Source organism: Nasonia vitripennis, chromosome 2 (assembly GCF_009193385.2).
Source record: "Nasonia vitripennis strain AsymCx chromosome 2, Nvit_psr_1.1, whole genome shotgun sequence".
In the NCBI taxonomy this organism is placed as follows: Eukaryota; Metazoa; Arthropoda; class Insecta; order Hymenoptera; family Pteromalidae; genus Nasonia; species Nasonia vitripennis.
The window spans coordinates 9494611-9519924 of record NC_045758.1 but is presented as its reverse complement, the minus strand read 5'-3'; the positions used below and the strand labels follow the sequence as shown (position 1 = coordinate 9519924).

At 45.1% G+C, this 25314-nt stretch overlaps 1 protein-coding gene and 1 non-coding gene across 3 annotated transcripts in view; one reads left to right on the top strand and one right to left on the bottom strand.

The window, feature by feature from the left end:
- Window positions 1-2968: 2968 nt before the first annotated feature.
- Window positions 2969-25314, bottom strand: part of LOC100116106 (somatostatin receptor type 2) — an 87167-nt gene continuing 64821 nt past the window's right edge. Inside the window, exons 1-2 of one of the 2 annotated variants that reach the window (XM_031922805.1) lie at window positions 23095-23118; window positions 2969-7528 (exon numbers count right to left, since the gene is read on the bottom strand). In XM_031922805.1, coding sequence (XP_031778665.1) covers window positions 5916-7190 — 1275 coding nt within the window. In that variant the 5' untranslated portion in view covers window positions 7191-7528; window positions 23095-23118 and the 3' untranslated portion in view covers window positions 2969-5915. Of the gene's footprint in view, window positions 7529-23094; window positions 23119-25314 lie in introns of those variants that run through there. The other variant, XM_031922804.2, reaches the window with a different exon arrangement.
- Window positions 19101-19182, top strand: TRNAL-AAG. The gene has a single exon. It is a non-coding gene; the product is annotated as a tRNA-Leu (tRNA).

Genomic DNA, 25314 nt, shown 5'->3' with positions numbered 1-25314 from the left:
TCTATAAAATGCAGTCGACGTTACCTATACCCGCCGTCGAAGACGCGACGCGCTGCACTTGGCTGTCGTTATTATACGGATTTGCGGAGGAGGCACAGCTGGTCGGGGCAGATAGCTACTTAATGCGCGAGAAATTCGATCTGCGAGGATGCGGTGTGTGCACTGATTATGCGCCAGAGTGACTGACGACTGAGAGTAAGTGTAATCCGTTGCTGTCGAGATTACGTTGAACTGAAGAACACATAGGTGGGCGTCCAGCGATATTAAGAAATTCTAGCCTGACTTCACCTTAAAAAACCGATCAAATTTTTTCGATGAGAGTGATTACGGCTTCATTATCCGGCAGTTACAGCATGAGCGATTCAAACAGCAGTTCCACCGTAAGACAGTTTTGGCATAATTCGCTTAATATAGACTCGGGCTCGCAGATTTTGGTGAGGGAAACGGGAAAGCTCCTGTGCGCCACCTATCTTCGCCGGGCAGAAACTACCGGAGAGTTGACGTCGTGGGGGAAGGTATACGGTAGATAAGACTGCTTCGTTTTTAATCAAAATAAAAATATTTTTATTATTATATTTTTATCTGAAAATAGTTCAAACACCAAAGCTTTTAACTTTTAAAATTCGAACAGTACAGTCATAAAAGCAGGAAAAGACAATGAAGCATAATATCCACTGTCGCATATTTCACTCTCGAAAATAACCCGTCCCCGATTACCAAAAGCGCGTGGGATAATGTCTCCTCGTAAAAATGCCAGCCGTTCGCGTAAACTTCGGCAAAACGTTCATCCCCGTGCGTAGGCATTTTTCCAGAACCAAAAGCTCGCGTCTATAAACTTCGACGCTAAATATTCCGAATATATGTTCGCGTCAGGCATGATTGGCGGGGGATGATTAAATTTTTTCTCCGAAATTCGACGTTCCCATTTCTTACGGAGTTCGTCGTCGCGGCTTTATTGTTGTACTTCCTTAAAATGTACGGCCGGCCGTTTGTCAGCGTAATGACCGCGTGGCGTATATGTGTTTTCTAAAATTGAACTGTCCGGCTTTACGGGGCGTTTAACGATTCTTGCCGCTCCAGCTTTACAGCGACTCGGAGCAAATAAATTGTCTTTATTATTGTTCTGCAAGCGCGTGGCATTACGAAATGCCGCCGCCGTCGTCGTCTCGGTGTATGACAAAGTTTCAGCTGCGAATAAAGCTGAATTATTCGTGGATGTGTTTTAATGGAAACGTTTTTTTAATGCTGAAATGGACCAGAAAAGTTTTGCAACCGAGCTTGTATCCAAGGCACGTTTGACGAATGAAGAAGCCGCTGCTCTTACTCCTGGCGGTAATTTTAATTAAAGCAAAACCGAGATATTAATTTACCTAGCTTAATGAAATTTTCTCCGTAACGCGGTAGAAAAAATTTTGCAAACTCCCTGCTCCGGATCTTTATACTTACCTTCAACTTATCTGAGAAACACCGCGAGCTACTGTGTTTGTGAAGTTTTCCGAGCTCAGTCCGACCGACGAATTAAATTTCAAATGTACAGCCCCGAGAAGCTTGTGGTCACGCGAGAAAAATCACGAGAGTACAGCTGAATTCGCCTTTGTCAATTAAAACAAATCCCCGGGACTTAACGTCGAGAGAGAGAGAGAGAGAGAGAGAGAGAGAGAGAGAGAGAGAGAATGAGCAGTATTCTCGAACTTTTCATTACCGTGAAACGAACAAAACTTCCAAAGATCTATATCCGCGGGCTTACACACTGATACTTACTCACTCACAGCGCATCCAACTTTCTCCTCGGGGATCTCCTCGTACGCCTTCAATTGAAGCGGCAATTTAAGCCTGTATTCGTTACCGAAAAGAAAAAAAAACGACTCAGCCATGTATAGCGGCTCTCGCGCTTCATTAAACGCGCAGCCACGCGCGGCTTAGTGCCCGGTTTAAAGGACGGCGAAAGATTTTCCACACACACCGTCGGCTTCCACTTTTACGAGACTCGTTAAACTTGCACGCGCCGCGTGTACGGAGCGGCATTATACGGCGCTTAACTTTTTCAGAAGGACTTACGAGAGCTGTTGTAACAAAAAATCGAGCGCCTCGAGCGCCTTGCACACCCGCCCGGCTAATTATTGATCGGCTGAGTTATGGGAGTTTGTAATTCGCCGCCGTTTCGGCTAATCGAGAAACGTGCCGCGCTTTATTTATACAAAGCTTTTTGCGCTCCGGAGGATTTATGAGGGTTTTTAAGTTTCTTTAAAGGGTGACGGAGAGGATCATTCGTTTTTTGAAGGGGCGGGAAAAGCTGCGAGGAAGAGGTGCGTGGAAAGTTTCTGTCTTTTCTGTGAGGTCCTTTATCATTTTCTAAAAAAGGTAAGCGCAGTTTCGAAACTCTTGACGGTGACACTGCAGTTGAAAGGATATAAACTAAACACTCGATTCGTTGAAATTTTCAGATTAAAAAAGAAATACCATGAGCGTAACGTTAACTACCATCTTCTACTCATATGTGCAAAGTTGGAATTGCAATTCCAGAGTATATCTCGTTATCACTGAGCCGTTTTCCCGCGAGTTTTACTTATGCATTCACTACCGTGAAGGACTGAAAAAAGAACGATGAAAATCGCCGATGAGCTGCTCACATGTGCGCGTTCGATTCGCCCGTAAATGTGAGGGAAAAAAAGCCGACGACACTTGCTTTCATTAAACCGGCTACTGCGCTGCTGCACTTGGCTCTGGGGATACTTTCTGAACGCGCGCGATTATAGTCCGGGAAACGATGACTAACGGCAACGAGCTTTTTTTTAAGAATCTCGTTAAGCTTGCGCGAAAAAGCATATTATGCTGCATTTTTTCTCTGGAGACCTGTGGAAAAAAGTTAATGTGCGTAGTGGGACGACGTTTTCTTTTGATTAGAAAAATTAATTGGATTCTTGTTCCTTGGAAATGTGAGGGAAGGAGGAAGAGAAAATTTTGTAAGTATAATGGTAATAAATAATGACTTTTATTTTAAAAAATTTCATGACTTGTATAATCAAATGAGTACGATAACTTGAAATCAACGCATTTCATATACAAAAATCTTTAATCTCATATAATTCACCTCGTTCTTCTCTAGTTCTTTCTTATGCTGCGGGGGATTTCTTAGGTTTAACAGTGATTTTTCTTAGTCACATCGATAAGCTTTGCAAGGTGTACAACAATTGTAATTTTCTCGGGAGGGTTTGCTTCTTCATCTCTTAATTATATGCGTCGCAATCGTCGTACAGAACCAAACCGCGACAAAACAGTATTATACCATCGATATTTTACATTTTCTTTATACTTATACCGAAATAAGTGTGTCTTATACTTACTCGCTAGATTTATGATACATAAAATATTTTACACGAAGTATCTTACCACTTGATATTCGTTAATTATTTCACTAGAGACGTGTACGATCGCGCGAACATTTGTGTTTGTGTGTGTAACATGTTTTAAACTAAATGTCCCTATCATGAGAGTCAACACAATTTTATTTTACATTTATATTACTATTTCTTCAATATATGAGTACACGTTGTTAACGCGTCCTAGGTTAAGATTAATTTTATAGAAAATCTATGAGAAACGAATGTTAACAACAGGGACATTTACTTTCACTTTCCTCTTACGTAACGATCAAAACGCGACAGAAGATTCGACCCTTGTCCTTTTATAAGCTTTTCATGATGACCACTACATCACATCATTGACTTTGAAATAAACAAACTTCGATCACGTTGACATGGCTTCAGAAGACAAGGTGATATACGAAAGGATCCAAATCTTTGGCAAAATTCGATTCGTAGAGCCCTTCGTCCGTCAAGCTCCTAATTGGCCGAGTATTCGAAACGTAATCTATTCTAAGTTTTCGAAATCTACAGATTCCAAACATCCTCAGCCAGCTGGACACTCGACGACCGTACAAATCGTATTTTTTCGGAATTCGGATCTTATTAATTTATACTATACTCCTACATACTTTTCCGAATAAATCGGTACGTTTCTTTCACTATATTGACAAAGCAATCAATAACGCAAGCTCGTCACAAAGAAAAAACATCCTGTTTATCACTCCCTCGACAGTCAGTAACTCGCGACAGTCACACATCGCGAAAGAAAGTACAACGATCCGTTTTATTTGAACTGCAAACGGAAAACCCGCAATTCCCTGGCCATAAAGCAAATCCCACCAATAACCGGCCCACCGGCGCCGCAGAAGAAAATGATTACGGTCGCGATTCGACGGCGGCAGCAGCGGCATATACGACGTGTACATCAGAGAGATAACCTAAGCCTTCTACACACACATACGGGCCGCATTAAATTTTCATCACGTGCACGCATCCATGCGCCCGCTCTCTCTCTCTCTCTCTCTCTCTCTCTCTCTCTCTCTCTCTCTCTCTCTCTCTCTCGCACAGCGAAGATTACATTACCTAAGATCACGTCTACGCTTGGATATTCGCTGCACGAATTTCGCCTCATTTTTTTACTGTTTCTCGCCTTATTCGCGTCTTCTTCTTCTTCGTTTTTTCCCACTGCCTTACGCGTGTGCGCGTATACGAAGGAGGGTGGAAGATACAACCTTATCGTCCCTTGGCTACGCGCAGTAGCGAGACAAAGTGGATTGTTTGTGCTGAACGCTCGATACTTAAGGTCTCATTAGGCCGAGCTTTTTTTTCACTCGATAAGGAAGAACTCGAGCGCGATTATCGGGAGAGTGTGTATATATAGTCGGCCCCGTCTCTTGACCCCTCTTATTCACTCTCTCTTTCTCCTTTTCTCCCTCTCGCTGTTTATTCACTGATAATGGGGCGAAATAATGGGAGGTATTTGTTTGCGGGGATCGCTTCGAGTTCTTTCTCCACAGAAATAGCACGTCCGTGTGTGGGTATCTATATTTAAGCTCAAATTCGGCAGCGATGACTGTAGCGGCTCACCGCGGCAAACCAGTTGCGACGAGTGATCTGTACAATCGGTTGGCGTATAACAATGGGCGAAAAGATAGCGGTAACAAAGCAAAGTTCTCTATTGTCGAAGACTTGTATACACATACGTATACGCACACACGTTACGATCGGAGAAAAAATCTGCTAACGATCAACATTATTGACGTAATTATAAATAATGCGAAATCAACACATCGACGGTCACTACTTATAAGTTTGGCTAATTACAATACTTATGCGTTAATCAAACACTCTCGTTACGCTCGTCCAGCAATTGACAACATCCTCGCATCCACGTGTAGTCTCTCTTTCTCTTTTTTCCACCGTTTCCCGGATAATCTCTCGTTTCACGCGAACAATGCGGCGCGGAGTCGGCGAATAATGGAACGCAACCGGACATAATTACGTAATGAGTGGGAAAAACCGAGAAGAGAAGCGGTGGCTGGCTATCAAGGCCAATATACTGTGGCGAAGGGACTGGAACTTATAGTCGTGAGGATCGAGCGAGAGAGAGATAGAGAGAGAGAGAGAGAGAGAGAGAGAGAGAGAGAGAGAGAGAGAGAGAGAGAGAGAGAGAGAGAGCGAGAAAGAGAAGGGAGATGAGCGGAAACGAGGATGATCGAATTTAAGCTCCAATTTTCAGTCTCTGCTCGTTCTCGAAAATTCGAGTCGTGTCCGTCCTTCGTCTCCTATATACTGTGTGTGCGAGAACTAGGTATCCTTATTTATCGCGAAACTTTGAACTCCCTCGCACTCCGACGATTCTTCGTTGCAGCGTCCGACGTTATCTCAAAGCACCATTGAGCGTCATGGTAAGGGATCCTCTCGGTGTCCGCATACGCATCGCGATCAGCGCCACACGATGAACGTGTCGTTCCGCACTTTTGTTCCCTTACGTTTCGAAATCGATAGACTCTTGTAAAATTTGTACATTACACCATGCATCGTGTCGCATTACACCTGCGTCAAGAGGGTCAGCTGAGTGCCGTTCTTCAGCGCGTCCTTCTCCCGCTGCTGCTGACTCGTCGGATCTCTGACCTCGCTGGTGACGGTGATGTTGGAGCGCGAGGTCATCGTGACCGTCGTCGTCGAGGTCTTGCTGATCAGCAGTCCGCGCTCGTTCTCCTCGTCCTCCCCGTCGTTCTTCGAGTTGCCCGAGGTGAGCATCTTGTTCGACTGGATGCGCTCGGCGTTGGCCTTGTTCCTGCGGGGGAAGACGCTGTTCTCGATGTGCAGGGTCGCGTTGACGTCCTTGCCCGCGGCGCAGGTGCAGGCCTTGAGGAAGCTCTTCTTGAAGTTGTCGCTGAGGAAGGCGTAGAGGATGGGGTTCATCGCGCTGTTGGAGTAGCTGAGGAAGCCCGCCAGCAGGAAGGTCGTGATGGTGATGCGCGACTGGCACTGGTTCGGCTCGGTGTAGATCAGCGCCATCTGCGTGAGCCAGTAGGGGAACCAGCAGATTATGTAGACCGTGATGACGGTGAGGACGAGTCGCGTCACCTTGCGGTGGGAGCGCTTCTTCTCCTTGGACTTGTTCTTCGGGCCGACAGTCTGCAGCTTCCTGATCACGAGGAAGTAGAAGATGAAGATGAGGGTGAGGGGTATTGCGAAGCCAAGGACGAAGCTGTAGAGGGTGAAGGTCGTCTGGCCGCCGTGGTCGTCGGGCCAGTAGATGTTGCAGCTCATCTGGCCGTCCTTCGTCTCCATGGTATTGGCGTAGAGGAAGACCGGTATCATGAAGATGGCGCTGGTCACCCAGGCCGTAAGCGAGACCATCTTGGATATGAACGGGGTGCGCAGCTTGGGCGAGGATATCGGGTGGCAGACGGCGATGTAGCGATCGGCGCTCATGATGAAGAGGAATATGCTGCTGGTGAACTGGTTGATGCTCGTCGACGTCATGTAGGCCTTGCACATGAACTTACCGAAGGTCCAGACGCCGAGGCTCATGGTCGTCACGAGGAAGGGTATACCCACGAGGAAGCACTCGTCGGCTATGGCCAGGTTCACGATGTACGTGTTGGTGACGGTCTGCATCTTGGAGAAGCGCAGCACCACGTAGATGACGAGGGTGTTGCCGAGCAGCCCGACGATGCAGATGATCGAGTAGAGGATCTGGTGGAGCAGCGAGATGATGGGCATGTTGGCGTCGCAGTCGAGCGGCATCGTGATGTTCTGCTGGCTGGCATTGTCGGCGAAGACGAACAGCCCACTGGAAATGTTGCTCATCATAAACGTCGTCTCGGCTCGGCCGGAGCCTGGCCAACGCTGCGTTTGTACTAGTTCTCCTCTCGACGAGGCTTCTCCAGACTGCTCTCGTTGAGGCCGAAGCGGATTCCGCCAGTTTTGGTATTTGCCGAGTCGAGTGTGTTTACGGGAAGCTGATCGGAAGTTACATTAGACTAGGCGCTCCACTCGGCGTTGCGCGGATCATCGGCGCTGAACTATCTTCTGGCCTGCCCTCGCGCATCCGAACTGCTCGACGATCATGTGGAGAGTTGGAGTTATGCGGGACGAAGAGCTCCTCCTTCTCACGCCGATCGAAGACGCTGCGCTGTCGAGTTGTCGTTCTGAAACAGAAAGCAGAGAGGGATTCGTTTAGACGATTCGCTCGTGATACGTGCCAAGTGCTCTTCTGCGAAAATCCGCCCGCTCGCGGGCAGACGAAAAGCGCAGGGTGCGTGGTTGTCTACGAGCAACGCACGCAGTGCATGCAACTACGCCCTTGCGTCGGAGACGCTCTCTCTCCCTCGCGGCGTAAAGTGACGTTTGACCCGGCGTCGCGAAACTGTCGGCGTTGCAGCGTTCGAGTTTCCGAAAGGGTCGCTTTGTCGGCCCCCCACAAAGGAATCATCGTACACGTATAGGCCTGGGAAATTCCAAATTCGCCTCGACGCGCACTATTCAGGAAACGCTCAAGTTGCCCGAGTAGTGGTATAGCTGCTCCCTTGGGACGACAGAGCCGCCACGTATCGGCTCTCACGTGTGTGCTTCCTTAGGAAATCAAGGGGGAGAGCCGAGATCGATTTAGTGCACAAATAGGTAGCTACGAGGCAAGCTTTTCCTGTTCAAGAAGGAGATCTTATAGCGGCGCATTAGCATGCGGGGCATGAAGATTACTCTCTCGGTCCAGTTACCACTGCAGCGCTGGTGTTGTTATAATAGAACGGCCTACTGCAGGCCGGATAACGTCTTGGCGGGGAATAAAGCATCGCTTCGGAGTGAAAAATTAAGCGCGCGATAAAGGGGGAGAAATTTACGGCGCGACGCACGGAGTTTAGATTGCCAAGAGCCGGTATACTGTAAATATAAGCTCCGGAGGCTTATCGGCGAGAAGAAACTTTCGTTCCTCGCAATATTGTAAAACGGAGTGTTTCTCATATTATATAACCATTTTTCCACCTCAAACGCGACGAGGAGAGGAAAAAAGGAGCTGGAATGCCCAGCGTCACGCTATACTTGGATCCTTATCCATCCGTGAGAGAAAGGCTTACGTAAGCGAGACATGAGAAGGTTTAATTTGAAAAATTCACGCGTCGTGTGCGCCTACTTAATTCCGCTATCGCACGTGGACGTATACACCAATGAAACGACGACGATCCGCGTCGGCCTCGAAGACGCGGGGACCTGCATATTTGAGACGCTTTTGAAAAGCCCGGGGGGTAGAAGTGTCTTTTAAAGGTCGACGCGCATGAAAGTGCAAAATGAAGCCCGAGGGACCGTGTGCGTAAAACGTTTATATAAGTCAGTGTGGCTATAGTTTGCTCTACAGCAAGCCAAAAGCCGCGCGCGTGTGTTGTATTTTCCAGCATCTCTTTCTCCCGGCTACACTTCTGATTATTTTCTGCGGTTGCGCTTATTAAATTTCTTGCTTGTTCTCTCATTCCCCTCCTGCTCGGTATACACGAGGAAGCATAGCAGTATAGCGTACACGGCGGAATGAGATTATACGAAGGTACCACGCGTCTCGCTGTGTGTTATAACGCAATTGAAAATTCTCCTGAAAGATTCGGTTTCTGCTCCGATGCGACGGTTCTAAATACCATCTTGAATAATGGCGCGAATAGCCGAGCTGGATTAGAGTCTGAGCACAGCCTGCCTTCTACTACTTGATCGATTCCGTTCCGACTGCGAACGGAAAATTGTATACTTATGCGCCTCTAATTTTCCTCCTTATATTTCGCGGCGAGAATAACGCCGAATAAGCCAGCCACTTAATACAAACCTTTTACAGCTTCGCGTCGCCCCTTTTCTCGCTTTTTCGACTCGCCGCGCGCGAACGTGGAAAAAAGGAGTGACAAAAAAAGTAGAAGAATATACACGGATAAAGTGGTCCCTAAAGTGTGACCGTCGTCTGCGTCGTTTGCGGCCTCACTTATTCATTTCTTACGAGTCGCTGAGAAGCCACGCGCTATATTCTTTTGTTCTTCCAGCTTTTTTTCTTCTCCGCCTCCTGTTTTTTTTTTCTTCTTCCTTTCGCCCCGCGCGCGAGAGTAGCGCCTGTTTATCATTGGGCTTGCGGGAATAAGCGAAAAGAGAAAAAACGTAATAAAGTACACTCGGCTTTGTTGCTCAGCGATCGGAGAGGCACTTGCGCAAACAAATTGCGCGCGAGCTGCGCAAATGCGGAAAGGGTTATCGGATCTCTCATTTGTTCGGAGCTTTATTTTTATTCTCTCAAATAGACGCGCATAATGGAGCATCTATACGGCCGTTCGAGAAGAAATTTCCTGAAACGCAGATTACGCGATGCGTCTCTGACGCGAAATCGGCGTGTAACTGAATGTCTGACGCAGACGTTGCGAAGGTAAGCAACGAATAATAAAAGAGGGAGAGAGAGAGAGAGAGAGAGAGAGAGAGAGAGAGAGAGAGAGAGAGAGAGAGAGAGAGAGAGAGAGAAAGAGGCACGCGGCGCATAAAAAGAAAAGCAAGGGGCAAAAGAAAATGTAGAAACGCACGCAGCGGAGTAAAAGAATGCATTACACGGCTAAATAGAAAATTGCTTCATGCGCAAACAAGATATAACTGGAGGGAGATGGAGATAGAGAGGAAGACAGAGAGAGCTGGGGTAAACCCGGGGAAGCTAGTCTGAGCAAAAACGGAAAAATAGAGACGTCGAGGCGAAAAAGGAAGGTAATAAGAGTCAGCTACACGAGAAAGAGAAGGTACGAAAAAAACGAGGTGGGCGGATGAGAGAAGAACTCAGCGGATGCCTTTAAACTGCGAGAGTCGCGCGCGCCTTGTTGCGAGAGCTGAGTTATGCTCCGAGCCATTATTTATAATTCAAAGTCCTACGGGACGCGCGTATTAAGGAGATTGCAAGACAACGAATAACCGCATTTCGCTGTGTATTTATCCTTCTTTTTTTTCTTCCCTTAATTTTGTTTGTCGAAAGTTGTAGGTATTACTGCACGCAGTGATTATATTTTGATTTTGCCTGTTTCGGAGCAGGGCAGTAAATTGAATTACTGCACTTTGGCGGTGAAATTTCGCAAAACTTTTACGATGTTAATACCATCGAGAATGTATAATTCCGTTCGCGTTAGCGTCAATTTTCGAGAGCATATTTGCGATAATTACTTCGATCTTACACACTGTCGTAAAATATTCCCTTTTCCCGATTCGCGCGATTGTCGTTGATTATATTACCGTCGCACTATAACGTCAACCGCGTTCACATGTGCATTTGATAACGTATCGATAAACGCGATTACACGTGCGGGAATGCTATTTTCACATGTTTTCAATTATCGTCAATCAGAAGCGAAAACTACCTCCAACGTACTCACCAAAAGATCAACGAACCGCTATTCGTTTCATCGTCAATGTCACGCTGTTTAACGAATCATTTTGCACGTACACGAGAGGACGGCCCGTAAATCAGGTGCGGCGGTTCTCCCGACGCCACGTTTGCCTCTCTTGCGACGATAGAAGACGTGAATCGCCGATAGGATCCTTATTGATTGGCAATTTGCCGCGAGTTATTTCGGGCGCGTGATTTCAATATTCACAAAATGGAGCGAAACAGTCGGGGAGACTGCGCGAACGTATCTCGAGGACAGAGTTTATCTCGCTAAAAGTTGAATTCCGTGAATCCATTTTGAGAGGTGAAATCGATGTCGAGTGTCGTGTGCTCTCGATGAAAAAGCAATGGTTGTTTATTGCGGATCGAGTGGCGGAATGCTGAGTTGGGTCATTCATATAAACATCCGTCAACCGTTTCAACCGTCAGAAAATTTAAAAGCAAAAGGCCTTGGACAAAAAGCATCAGCTATATTAAAAAAAATACCGCACTCAAGTGCGCAGCAGCCAAGGCTAAGTGTTAATAACTCCCTCATGAAGTAGCTGCATCCAGAATATATGCTCGGGAGCATCAGCAACGGCTAAGTCGTTTATACAAGGGGAGGCTTCTCGCTCGCACGTGCAGCATCTGCTCTCAGACAGCCCTATATCCCAGGCTCGCGCGAGCACCTCCAACCCAGCATCCCTGATTAGCGGTGTGGGAGAGTAACGTGGCTTGACTAAACCATTAAGCCCCTATTCGCGCGCGCATCGGAGATAAATTTCTATAACGTAAATGATGTGGCAAGTGCTTCTCCTTACGCTGATGATTTTTCGTCGCTCCTCTGTATTATACGCTCTCACAATAGAGTTATAGAGACAATGTCGGTTTATCGAGAGCCGCGTCCAGATACGAGGAGAATCTTCCTGAATAATTTCCATTACGCGGCATGATCGACTCGCTCGTCGTCGTTGTTTTTTCTTCATCGGCGATATTTTTCATTTACGCCGGCGTCGTGGCGCGCATTAATCATTCAGCCGTTTCCTGAGTTCATGCACACACAGACAGACGCACGAGAGGCGAAGCGAATTTTCACACGTGACACGCTGCGCAGCAGCTGTACCGCATGAATTCGCAAGAGACATCGACTTCCGCGGACGAGTCGGTCTCTGAAAATAATCGCAGTACCACGAGAGATCTACGTCTATTATTCACGGCGAATCAAGGTCGCGGCTGGCGGCGAGACACCTGTGAGCGGATATCTCTTCTCTCTCTTTCTCATATTGCCTCGTCTCGGGCCGTATCGATTTTCCCGTTGCTACCTACTCCTCGTCTGTCCGTCCGTCTAGGGAGGAGTGGCTCGAGTCGTCGTGTGCTTTTTTCGCGGGTGTATACATAGATATATGTAATGCGTACGGACAGAGAGGAAGAGCTTTCGAGAGAAAGCTTGTGCTATTAGCGAATCTTACGGTTTCTCCCAGCCTATACGTCGTGCGAAAGCTGTTTGCGACACTGCTAATTAATTTTAGTCTGTTTACTTGGGTTGATGCTTCGCCGAGTAACTTCCACACGCCCGCGCAACGGTAACTCTCGCGACGAGCTTTATTTTCGAAATTAGCGATCTTCAAATCCAAACGTTGCAGTCGAACAGATCGAATTTTCATAATATAGAGACATATAGTAGACTGGGGGGGGGGGGGTCTTCCCCGCCGGCGGATATACATCTCCCTTTGACGACAGTTTTAGAGACTTCTTAAAGTCAAACGTCGCGAAGACAAATCCGCCGGTATGCGCCTGTTGACATTTTCTCGCATCTCGTAATACCGGCGCGTTTCACGTGGGCGCTTCCTTTTTCGCCAGAACGCCGCGGCTCAACCTTTGATGTCGACGGGCTATACCCCGAACTTTTGATCTTCGCTTCTTTGAGTGTGTAGCCATGTATAGCGTATTGGGTGGGTGCGTCGGCTAGAATTCCTTGCTCTCTTTTTCTTTTAGAGCCATAGCTCATTCGTTCGTTGCAGCTCTGATCTCGCCGGATGATGATTAAAAATTCATTTTCCTCATCATCGAAATGGTTTCATTCGCGAGAGCGAAATCTCTCCACGAGCAATAAAGCTTCGTGCTTCAGGGCTGTCAGACGCCTGACTCGCTGGTGATGCATTTTATATGCGCGCTCGCGTGGAATCTCTTTCTCTCAATCTCGCGCTGCACAAGGGACGGACGCGCGAAAATATTCCTTCAGCGAGCCGAGACTTTTATACTCCCACTCGACGGACCGCGAAAAAAGAAAACGAGTGCGCGGACGGGTTATACGACTGAAAGCGCACAGGCCTCTCTCGATCGAGGCGTTTACGATCGCCGCGTGCGCCGAATGCCGTTTTGCATCCTGGGTAGCTACTTGCCGGCTGCAAGTGCAAGGGAGGAATAAAGCCGATGCGGTGGCAGACGTAAAAGGGTTAGTGTGTGTGCGTGTGTGTGCCGGCGATCGGAGCTTATTTTTCGAGGGGTCGAGTGGAGAATTGAAGGTTTTCTGGGATTAACGTTACCATGCTGAGTGAAGTCCATAATTAAAATATTTACCGCAGCATCAAAAATAATACAAGACTACCACGATTTTTCGCCTTGAATTTCACCGCGATATTTTCTTGCCGGACCCGAGCTTCACATCACGTCGAACGTAATGACGGCCACATACAGACGACGGCACGTCACATCGCGTATACAATTCGCAGCAGCGCGGAAGCGAGCAGGAACCTGATTCCTCATGAATTTTCATAGCATTATTTTGCAGAAGCCGGGGAAAAAGGTCAGAATAATGATAGATTTTTCATTAAAACTTTCATAATAGCCTCGGAATGAGAAAAAAGCGCGCCGACACTTCGAGCTCATTCGTCACCTTGGCTACTTCTGTAGATGCGCGACGTATGACGTCATTGTTGCGTGTGTATCAAAGTTTTTCTATTAATTTATGTAAGTTGCTATCTATATCATTTGTATTCGTCTAAATATATGTTTAGCGTTGAATAGAACCAACCGTAAGTCGAGTGAATTACGCATTAAGAACCCTTTCAAAAAGCTCTCGTACTAAATAGAAAGCTCCTATTATTTATAATTATGCATTCCACTCCAGGCTTAATATACGCAAGCTGAAACTTTCACGCCTGTGCGAGCTTTCACAAAACGCTCTCCAAACGTTTTTGCGCGTGTACAACTCGATCGTGCGCGCGCTCATACTCACATTCTCTAAAAATACCAGCTCCTCTTTCTCTCTTCCGCACTTACACACACTTTATACGCATATTCTCATTTCCGGGCTCTCAAAACACCTTTGTGCTCGAGAATTATCTCGAAAAGCTCGTTTTTCTCCGGCAAAAATCAACACGCACTCGCGAGGCACTCTTTATTATTTTTGCCCTCCCTTCCGCTCGAAGGAATAAGACAGCTCTCGTTCGCACGCAAGGAAAAGCGCGACTATATATACGCACAGGTGTTGTAATTCCCACGGCGGTGTTTCGCGCGCGCACGCCGGTGAAGCTTATATATACGAGAGCTTCGCGTTGAGATTCACGGCGACGAGCTTTCGCGGATTTATTCACCTAGCCGCACGCGCGTCCGGGGAAAAAACCGAGGGATTTGTATGCGGGCGTGTGTGTGTGTGTGTGTGTGTGTGTGTGTGTGTGTGTGTAGAGAGAGAGAGACAGACGCGTGAGATTTACTCGTGTAGAGCCAGAGAAGTGAGCAGGGAAATCACTGAGCGAGGACTAGTGCGAGGGGGGAGTTGTACGCGAGCTTTCTTTTGCAGTTATTTTCAGGTGGCCTCTCGTTAATTCACCGCTGGTGTGAGGATTTTTCTGGATGGAAATATTTGTAGTTTGTGACAGAACAACCATATCGCCGTGTCTTTATTTAGAGTGGGATTTTGTTGCAGTATAGGAAAGAGGAGACGACTTGAATAATTGGTAATGAATAACCAACAGTTTGCCGATACAAAAATAATAACGATGAGATTCCGGTATAGTCGATGGGTGATTTGTCCCTCGTTTCCGAATAAAACGTTCGGTTGTCCCATTATCAGAGGGACGTTTCTCGATTCGTTCTGCCGCATACGCCGATATCTTATTAACGCGCTTGATGGTATCTCGCATATGGGCTGGCAGTTGGATAGGAGACACTCACATCCGACCAAGTATGAAAAGAGGGTGACGACGAAAGGATATAGCATCGGAAGTGCGAAAAGATGATGGATTCGAGTCGGGCGTAGGAATTTTATTTATTGCAAAAAGAGAATTCAATATATTGAACAATAAGATTTATTTTCGCAAAGTTTATATATAAATCTGATCACGGAATTTTCGAAACCCGAGAGAACAAAGTTATTAGCAATGGAAAGTTGTAAAAACTCGCGAGACGAATAAATTGAATGAGAACTTTCTTTGGGCAAAGAGCATAAGGGTATTTGAAAAATTCAATTCATCAGCTCTTGAATTATAGAACTTTCAAGCTTGATAATTCTGTAGCGGAGCTTACTTCTTGAATTAAAATTTTCCGTATCACTTCGGAAAGCTGAAACAATCTCCTGTGTGGTACACGACTAGAGCTAGTATTTCGAGTTAATTTACTAATAGTTAGATGGTACACGTGTAGTCCTGAAAGATTGTTAATAAAATCGTTTCTAAATCCCCGAGGAAAAAAGTAATCTGAGAAAAAGCTTCCCATGCAATACATCACTCCGAGAGCTTGCCATTCTATTTTTGTCTTTTAATCCACTTCATCAATTTATATAACGTTCGAAAGACATCCCCGACGTGTCAACATTGATATAATACTTTAAAACACAAGCGATACGCGCAGCAATGATTCAACTTTCAATTTGCGATGTAATTTATCTCGTCATTCGAAATTCGCACAGAGCTCATCCATCTTTCGATGAAAAATCCGTAATCCCCGCAAATATAGAAAAGCCAACTAAAGCTCGAACAAAAATGTCATAACGCGATATTGTGTTATATAAAAAGCAATTAATCCCGACAGAGAAATTTCCCTTTAGATTTTAATGCCGTTCTCGAAAGACATCGCCGCGGAGCATACAAATCAATACTCTCGAAATTCGTTTAGAAATTCCGAGGGCGCAGCGCATAAAACGTAAAAGCTCGCATGCGCTAGTCACAAGCACTGCCCACGTATATAAGCCAGCAGTGGAGTTGCAATACGTAAGGAGCCTCTGTCGCTGCTGCTGCACGTGTTGCGGCCGCGGCATAGCTTGCGCAACGCTTGACCCTTTCTGTCTCTCGAGGGCACGGGGAATTCACAGAACATATTATACGCGGACGAACGACTCGACGGAATGCCGAGCATTGTAACGCGTGGAAAAGCTCGACGATTCGCAGCTAAGCTCAATGGATAAGTTGAGTATATCAGAGATATTTTTTCTCTGTGACTTTCTGAGAAAAGGGTATTTTTAATCTCTAAAGAAGATTGTAAAATCCGACGAAAAATTTTCCCACAGTGAGCGTAGCTTTGAAAATTTAAATCTCGTACTGGTATGCAGGTCGATGACGGATACGTAATAAGCTTTACGGTGTGTGCTGTGTTCTTGGAAAAAGCAATATTCTTCGACACGTATGGTAAAATACTTTTTACGACTTTCCCATACACACACACACACACACACACACACACATACATATACGCGCAAACACTATAGCTCGTAAAGCCCTTTGCGCGCGATAATAATAGCCTAAGACAACTCATCATCGTGTGGCCATCAAATTTATCGGCTCTTGCAGCGTCTGATGAGCCGTATATACGGTTCCGTTGTCAATATTTGAAGCGCTATTGATGAGCGTTTAACGCTTGCGTTCGCCCTAATATTGGAGAGAGAGAGAGGGAGGGAGTGAGAGAACGGGCGTGAACAATAACGTGAGCGAAACTACGAACAAAGCCGGCGGGCGTCACTGCATTGTAAGTGAAAATCATTAACAAGTTAGTTACAAGCTCCGTTAAATAGAGGCGAGAGCATAATATCGCAAGCTGCGGGACAATGGAGAGACAGATGCTCCGATGGTCGTTAAAGTTAAGACAAGTCCGACGGTATTGTCAATTTAGTTTGTCATCGGCCAGTCGAATGCACTTTTATTCATAATAGATTTGCTTGTAATTATTATTTTGCAATTATTTTGCAAAGATTTACGTATAAGATCTGCTTTGAGGCTAATCCAGCATGAGCGGTCCAAGCAACAAGTCCAACAAGGCAGTCTTTTTAAAGCTGGCACACCGCTATATATGCACTGAACTTGCCCAATTGTGACGAGAGAAATGGGAAAGTGCTCATGGGCCACCTGTCTTCGCCGGCAGAGACTACCGAGAGCCGTAACTAGACTCAGTGGGCCAGTCCAAATCTGTTTGGTTAACGTTTTCCCCATGTGTATATAGGTATAAGTACAGCCCGAGTCGCATGCGCGAGTCGAGTTATGATAAAGCATAATTTATGCGCGGCTCGAGGTTCGCGACCCGTATAAGCTATATACTCAACCCTATGCGTGAGCTATAGCCTCGAGGAAAAAATATCCCAGAGTCTCGCAGAGGTGCAATCAACGCGTTCGAGGCATATTTCTCGCGAGACGTTTCTATAACTTCATTATGCGCTCGTCGCGAAATGCCGATACTACAGGGCGTAATTGCTATTCACGTTACGCAAAACCGATAAATAATAATCGCGGCGGTGATCGGGTGATTATTCGCGTTTGCCGCAGTAGGAGACAAATTGGTTGATAGCCGATGGCATGAGCGAGAGATATTAAATACATGCGGGCTGAATTATGGTCTCTACTCTGAATAACGATGAGGAGGAGTTTGTTTCGACGGTTATATGTCGATGTATCATATCGATGCACGAGCAGCCCTTCGAACAGCCGGTAATTTGGACTTGACATGCAGTGAGTTTAAGTTGGGGATGACTTTCGATCTCGTTGACAGCGATTTAACGTGCGTGTATACTATATAGCTTCGTTTATTTATGACTTTTAAATGGGGGATATTTATTTCAATTGCGAAATTCAAAAACATTTATTTAAGAGGGAGCATTGCAGATAGTCGGAGAAAAATCGTTTGTTAGGACACGACTTTATGAACTTTCGAACTTCCAGGCTGTTTAGCTTGTGCTGCGGAAACTTTGGCTAAGCCAATTCTAACTTTCATTCAAGTACGAAATATATCTTCCTGCGTTAATTGATGTGTAAAATTTTCATAACTAAATCATCCTATGATTAATAATCTTATAATTAATCTCGAGTATTTAAGCAATTTCCATTTATATTTGAGCCATAGACTATTTCGGGGTATTTTTTAAACGAAATCTCGTAAAATTCGTCGACTGGTAACCTTTATCTGAATTATTAAAGAGTACGATGCATTTATTTATTTCATGCACAAAGAGGCTTTAAATTTGCAATCAGCTTCAAAGTCAATAAACCCATTTAAAGCATCGAGAAACGATACAATAAAGAGTATTGAAGAAAAGGAGAAGAGAAGCTCGCGGCGCGGGCAAAATAAAAATAAATAAAAGAGAGGATTGAGCCGCAACGTATAGTCTAACACGTGTCTGGCATCAACCAATAAATCTGTGGCTGATCTTTGCCGCCGACTTCCGGCCGACCTCTTTGCTCTCTAACGAAGGCGCGGACACAAATGGTCATATCGATCTGAGGGAAGAAATAAAAAAGAATAATGGCCCCTTCGCCGTACTTGTTCTCTTCCCATATACATATATATTTGTGGCGAAACGCGCGCGACCAAGCGCGATTCCGCCGGATTTCCTGAACACGCGCGGAAAGTCCAAAATCGACGCTTTGCAAATTGTACGAGCACTAAATCATCGATCATGTGAAAGGCAAGGATAGAATCATCCTATTTAGAGGTCGTAAAGTGCGTAAGTAGCTTTTAGCGCTTGAACATAGATATTGACTGTACCGCGTCGTTTGAGGTATTCAATGTGGATTTTGAATTATTTATTTGGATATGTCCTATATAAGACGATCATTGCAGCGATGGTTGCAATTTACCGTTTACGTAATCAGTGGCATTAATGCATACTGTTTTGGAGTTATTTAAATGAATCGTTACTCTTGTATCATTAATTCTGTGAATTGATAATGAGGTGATATCAGTTCGATAGGTTACATAATTCGTGCGACTCGAAAGCCATACTTATCAGTGACGTGATTGATTCTGTTCAAATAATGACTTATCAGAGAAAGTGTGAGATAAAATATCACCTTATACGAATTGATTAATATACGCATATTCGAAGCTTCGCGTCTGTTTGAGATTATCGTTATTTTCAAAGAAACAACATCACAAGTGGTAGCGTGGCCGAGCGGTCTAAGGCGCTGGTTTAAGGCACCAGTCTCTTCGGAGGCGTGGGTTCGAATCCCACCGCTGCCAAATCTTTTGCTTCGAATTTCAACGATCATCCCAATTATTTCCATAACGATGCAAATTTAATTAAAACAGTTTATTCTCGCGAAACATATCGCACCAACTCCACTTTTTCTGTAACTCGAACGAAATTGAAAATAGCCAGAACAGTCATAAACAAACAAAGACGAGCGAGTAAAGGCAAAAGTTAACGAGAGAGAGAGAGAGAGAGAGAGAGAGAGAGCAAATTTGCGCTAAATCCCAAGTTCGCGCTTTGCTTGCCAGAGAAAATAGGGTAGATGGACGGATTGCACCGACGTCGGCGCGTATATAGTGACTTGACGCGAAAGAGAGGTCGCGGACAATAAAGTCTCTGTGCTTATACGAGAATACGTATAGCGCAGCTTTGTGTTTCGCGTGCATACTATATACAGACAACTAGACGAGCGCATTGAGGAAATCCGAGGCAAGAGTGTGCGTGGCCGTTAGCGGGCCAGTCTACACACCGTTGCAAGTTTCTGCGCATAGCAGTCGCCGTCGTCTTATCTGCGATTCGCAATCTCGCGCGAGCTTTTACTACCTACCACGCCGTGCTATTGCCCGCGGATTTTAAAAAGCTTCGGATGCATATGAACGCGCGTTTATAAAGAGATGGATTACGGAGTCTAGCTGCCGAGGAACAGAGCGAGAGCTTTTACGACTGCCCGTGGTTTACTTTTCTTGATTCGAGTTTTATTTTGTTTGGGTGGCTTACGTGATTTTGTTCGTTATTGTTTTGGTTTTTTAAACGTTGAGATGTCGAAAAGTGTTTATGGAGGTTATGGATGGAGAGAGAAAGTTTGGTTCAAGCATAACTTACGTACGACGTAGAACATGCATAGTAGAACTTTTTACAAACCCACCTGCAAAAAGAGAAAAGTATATTAGATATAAGCATTCAATTAATGAAAGAATATATATATATTCGGTATAGTGTTTGTTGACCAGATTTTTTCCGACCCTTCAGTCAGTACAAGGATGTCCATTGTCATTGAAGACAGTTCGCACAGTTGGATAAATCTTATTTAACCACACTCGCTATTCCAGAACTTCATTTTACCTAACCCCGAGCTAAGCACGTGTAATATGTGACGTAATGGTATACGTATATAGATACTCTTTTTGAAATTCTCTCTCTCTCTCTCTCTCTCCCTCTCTTTGTCTCTCTTTCTCTCTCTTTCTCTCTCTCTCTCTCTCTCTCTCTCTCTCTCTCTCTCTCTCTCTCTCTCTCTCTCTCTCTCGCATGCTCGTGATTTTGTTATACGTGCGAAGCTGAACAAAAGCTAATGAGTTCAAATTAAATATATATTAAATTAAAATGGTAGAATGAGTGAGGGAAGAGCGGCTCTTCGTGGCCTTGTATCCGAGAGCAATAGACTTTACAGGCGTTTCAGGGACTCCAGGCTCGAATCAGATCGACGCGTTTACAGATTAGCTAGAGACTATGCTCACAAACAAGTCGAGGAGGCCAGGCTGAATTATTACTATTCACGCCTGTCCACCTTGACCGATATTGCTGAGATCTGGAAAGAGCTGGAGAAACTTGGAATTTCTGCCACCAAGGCCCCCTTACCATCTAGATTCACCACAGATGAACTCAACACGCATTTCAGCGCGATCTCAAATGATTATCTTGTCTTGAGGATTATCTTGTTACCCTGGAAAGTCTTGACCTCCCGGAACATTTCGAATTCAAACCTATAACGGAATCGGACGGGTTGGCTGCGGTGTCGCACTTTGACACTCAGGCCAGGGGGAGCGACGGCATCCCACAGGTTGTCATCTCAAAAGCTTTGCCGGTTCTTGCTCCCTCACTAAGTCATATTTTCAACCTGTCCCTTAGCGAACCCTGCTTCCCATCTGCCTGGAAAATGTCACTTATGCGCGCACTCAACAAAGTCAGTTCACCAACAGCCCTGACTGATTACCGTCCGATTTCACTTCTCTGCTTTCTTTCCAAGGCTCTGGAGTGGCTAGTGCACAGGCAAGTCTCAGAATACCTTGAATCAAGGCTATTACTAGATAACCTTCAAACAGGCTTCCGCACTGATCACAGCACTCAGTCTGGCCTAATTAAGCTAACTGATGATGCCAGAGCTGGGATAAACAAAAAGAAAGTAACACTACTCCTTCTCTTTGACTTTAGCAAGGCGTTTGACACTGTGTGTCACGTCAGGCTCCTGAGAAAGCTATCCACCTTCGGCTTCTCAAAGCAAGTCATCCGCTGGTTTGCCTCCTACCTCTCTGGTAGAGAGCAGGCCGTCGTTGGTGACAATAACGAACGTTCTTCTCCTCGGCGTCTCAACATCGGCGTCCCGCAGGGGTCCGTTCTGGGTCCACTGCTGTTTGCATTATACATCAATGACATCGGTTTCTGCCTTGATACCGATGTTTTCCATCTCATCTACGCGGATGACTTGCAAATTTACAGTCAATGCCACCTCGAAGAGCTCGATTCTTTATCAAACAAGATGAGTGCCAATGCTGAGAGGATTACTGGTTGGGCTGCACAGAATAAGCTAAAACTTAATGTTGCTAAAACTAAGCAATTGTCCTGGGCTCTCCCTACTACATAAACGCATTACCCTCAACAGCTAACACTTTCATTAACATAGGGGGTGCCCCAGGTCAGCTTTGAATCTTCCGTGCGTAATCTGGGATTGGTGCTCGACTCTAAGCTTACGTGGAGGGAGCATATTACACAAGTGTGTAAGCGTGCTCACACACTAATGTACAGGCTTTACTTTTTCAGGAAAAGCACCAATCTCAGGTTGCGCAAGCACTTAGTGCAGGCCCTCCTGTTTCCTCTTATAGACTATTGTTCCCTCGTATACTGTGACCTGACGCAGGAACTCGACCTAAAACTTCAGAGGCTCGTGAATACTGGAATTCGGTACATCTATGGTGTAAGAAGAGATGAGCACATCTCCCCATACAGGCGGGAGTTGCAGTGGCTAACCACTGCCGGACGCAGGAAGTATTTCACTGTTTGTTTCCTAAGAAAAATGTTTAACACAGCCGTACCATCATACGTACTGGCATACTTTGACTTCCGCGTGACACTTCGGCCTGTTAGGGGGGAGGTGATACCTCTGGATATTCCGACATTCGCGACGGAGACACTGAGGAACTCGTTTCATATCAGCGCCTCATACCTATGGAAAAACCTACCATCTCACATTCGTAACACTACATCTGTCTCAGGTTTCAAGAGACTAGCTAAAGAGCACTTTCTTGAGCTTGAAAACACAAACACTTGAATCGCTTGTACACATTCACTCAAACGCACACACACACACACGCTTGTACACATTCACGCAAACGCACACACTCACACACTCTCGCTTGACCCATCTTCACATTATCATACTATCACAATACACATTTTTGCTGAACTACTATTCCTGCTGTATACAATTTATCGTATAACATATTGTACGCCAAATAAATCTAATAAATCTAAAAAAATCTAAATCTCTCTCTCTCTCTCGCATGCTCGTGATTTTGTTATCCGTGCGAAGCTGAACAAAAGCTAATGAGTTCAAATTAAATATATATTAAATTAAAATGGTAGAATGAGTGAGGGAAGTTTGGGTGAATAAATCAACGCAAAACACATCGAATTTCGCGGGAGAAAAAGACGACTTGCCTCGGTGTAAAAACTCTCACAGAGTAGAGAGAAAAGTCGGGACAAGCCTATAGCTCTTTTTAGAAATAAGGAAATTATACAAAGAAAAGTGATTCTAGGATAGACTAAACAAAAAGAGAGAAACGCAATTACAATGTACGCTTATACAAAAAAAAGAGAGACTCTACTATAGGCAACAATAGAGAAAGAAACGCAAGTAACTTAATCCTATCGCCGCCAGGTACCTTTCGCACGCTGGAGAGCTCTCCTACCTTACTCGCAGAACGAGACGTGGACGGCGCGACGTAAAGCCCTGGTCGCACGTTGGTGGGATGCACCTTCCTCGATCGCAGGACGCCTCGACGTCTCGAGGGAACCAATCCTGGACCACGGACAGGCCTTTTCAGCCCTGCCGCGTAGGTAGGAATCGCCGGGTGGAGATCGACACGGCGAGGAAGCTCGCACGTGGCCGAAGTCCCAACACTCGAAGAACTCACACAATCCACACACCGCACGCAAAATGCATCCACACTATGCAACGCATGGTAATACAATAAAGAGTGTCGATCGTCCTGAAAAGGACGATGATGACGACTCTATTCGCACGCAATTCACAAAGAGGCTTTTGCAATCGCAAGTACAAAAGGCGCAATGTCAACTGACTACTCGAGAGGAGCTGTCAGAACTGAACTGCACGTGCTCCCGCGCGCCGAAGCCCGCACAAACGGGAGAGGCCCACAGCGGCGCGCGCATGCGCTCGACCGCTCTCGCTGCAGCGCTCACCGCGCTACGGCGCGAAATTCAAAATTCCCCTTCCTGCTCTTACATAACCCGAACAGAAGGATTCCGTTTTCTGGATTACAGAGTCGCGCAGAACTGCAAACTCATTTCCAGGGACGTTTCCTACATGTGGGAAGACCTTTAAAATATAGTTACCATATGGCATATGGCATTTGATTTATTTATTTATTTTCTTTTTTTTCTAGCAGCGATCGTAACCTTTCAGACGAGGTCAATCTTTTTTTTTAGAAACTTTAGTAACGACAAGTGATGATGTTTCATACAACATGAAAACAAATTTTGAGTATGATAGAAATATGAACAGGTGAACACTTCGGTATTGCATAACAGGCGGCTGTTAATCGGAAAAAGGGAACTTTATTGGCAGCATTGCGTAATACGAAAAGCGATTAGCAATAAAGGAACCTATGAATCCCAAAATGATACTGAACTGGTCGGGGAGAGATAGAAGTAAAGTAAGTAGAGACGGGGGTATAGAGGGTAGAGGAAACGTGGAGGATATTACTTCCGGCGCGTAGTAAAAAGTTAGCGGCACGAGCTTAAACGAGCAGAGCAGCGCTCGTGCGTGCGTCGAAGATACGCTGTGAGCAAGTGAGAGAACGAGAAAGAAAAAAAATTGCTCGACGATATAACTTCCGCTTTCTAAGAAACATAAAAGTATCCGAGAGCAAATGGACAATCGGTGTCGAGTTATGATGTGCGATGATTCCATAACTTCGGCTTGATTGAAAGTAGCATCGAATGTAGAGTGAAACGCTGAAGCCTTCGAATTTTCTCAATTCTTGTTTAGCATTAGGAGGGGTACGCGAATATACACGCTTCTGAAAATACGCAGCGCATTATGCAAGTATTGTAGTTTTCAAACTTTTTCAATGACCAAGTTGATTTCGCATAAACTTCCTTTGCGCGCGCACCTTATTCCGGTATAGAATCTCATTTTAACTTTGCGAGGGGTCAACTCTTTAAGTGCATAAATTATCATACGTTATATCTGCTTTCTAAAAAAACATGTTTTCACGGTTCAGCCCATCAGCCTGGCTTAAAGAGTTGACGAGCCTTTTGATGTTGATTGATTAAATGAATTAAATATACGCGCGCCGCGAAAGTTATATTATACTTGAATTAAATTTCACGACTTTACGCAGTTTCTCAAACTAATATATACTATTATGGGCGGTGACTTTTAAGACTGCCACTTGAAAGTCGGCTGTTCATTCTCACAAGTTATTGTGCTTTGTTACTTTTCCTGAGCTGCGTAAAATTCAATTCTATACAATGAATGCATTTCAGAGAACAACAGTGAATAAAATGGCATAGGAATGTACAACAAACACTGCACTGAATACGAAATTTATTCGAAGAATTCGTTTAGTTGCACTATTAATAATTGCACGAAATTAACCTGCAAAAATTCACGCGATGAAGAAATGTTTTATTTTTCGCAAAGTGTATGTAAGCGCATATTTAGCTCGAAAAATGTTTAATAATGCAAAAGAATTTTTTTCTTTGTTATACGCGCGCAATCTTGCTTATAAGCTCGGCAATTTCTCTATTTCCACTATTTGTATTATCACGCTATCTACTTGGACAAACTATCCCTCGGCTATAATCACGGATTTAAAGCAAATATTATTCAAGCCGGTAGGATAGTTTTAGAAACCCAAACAGACATCGATTAGTATAATACACTC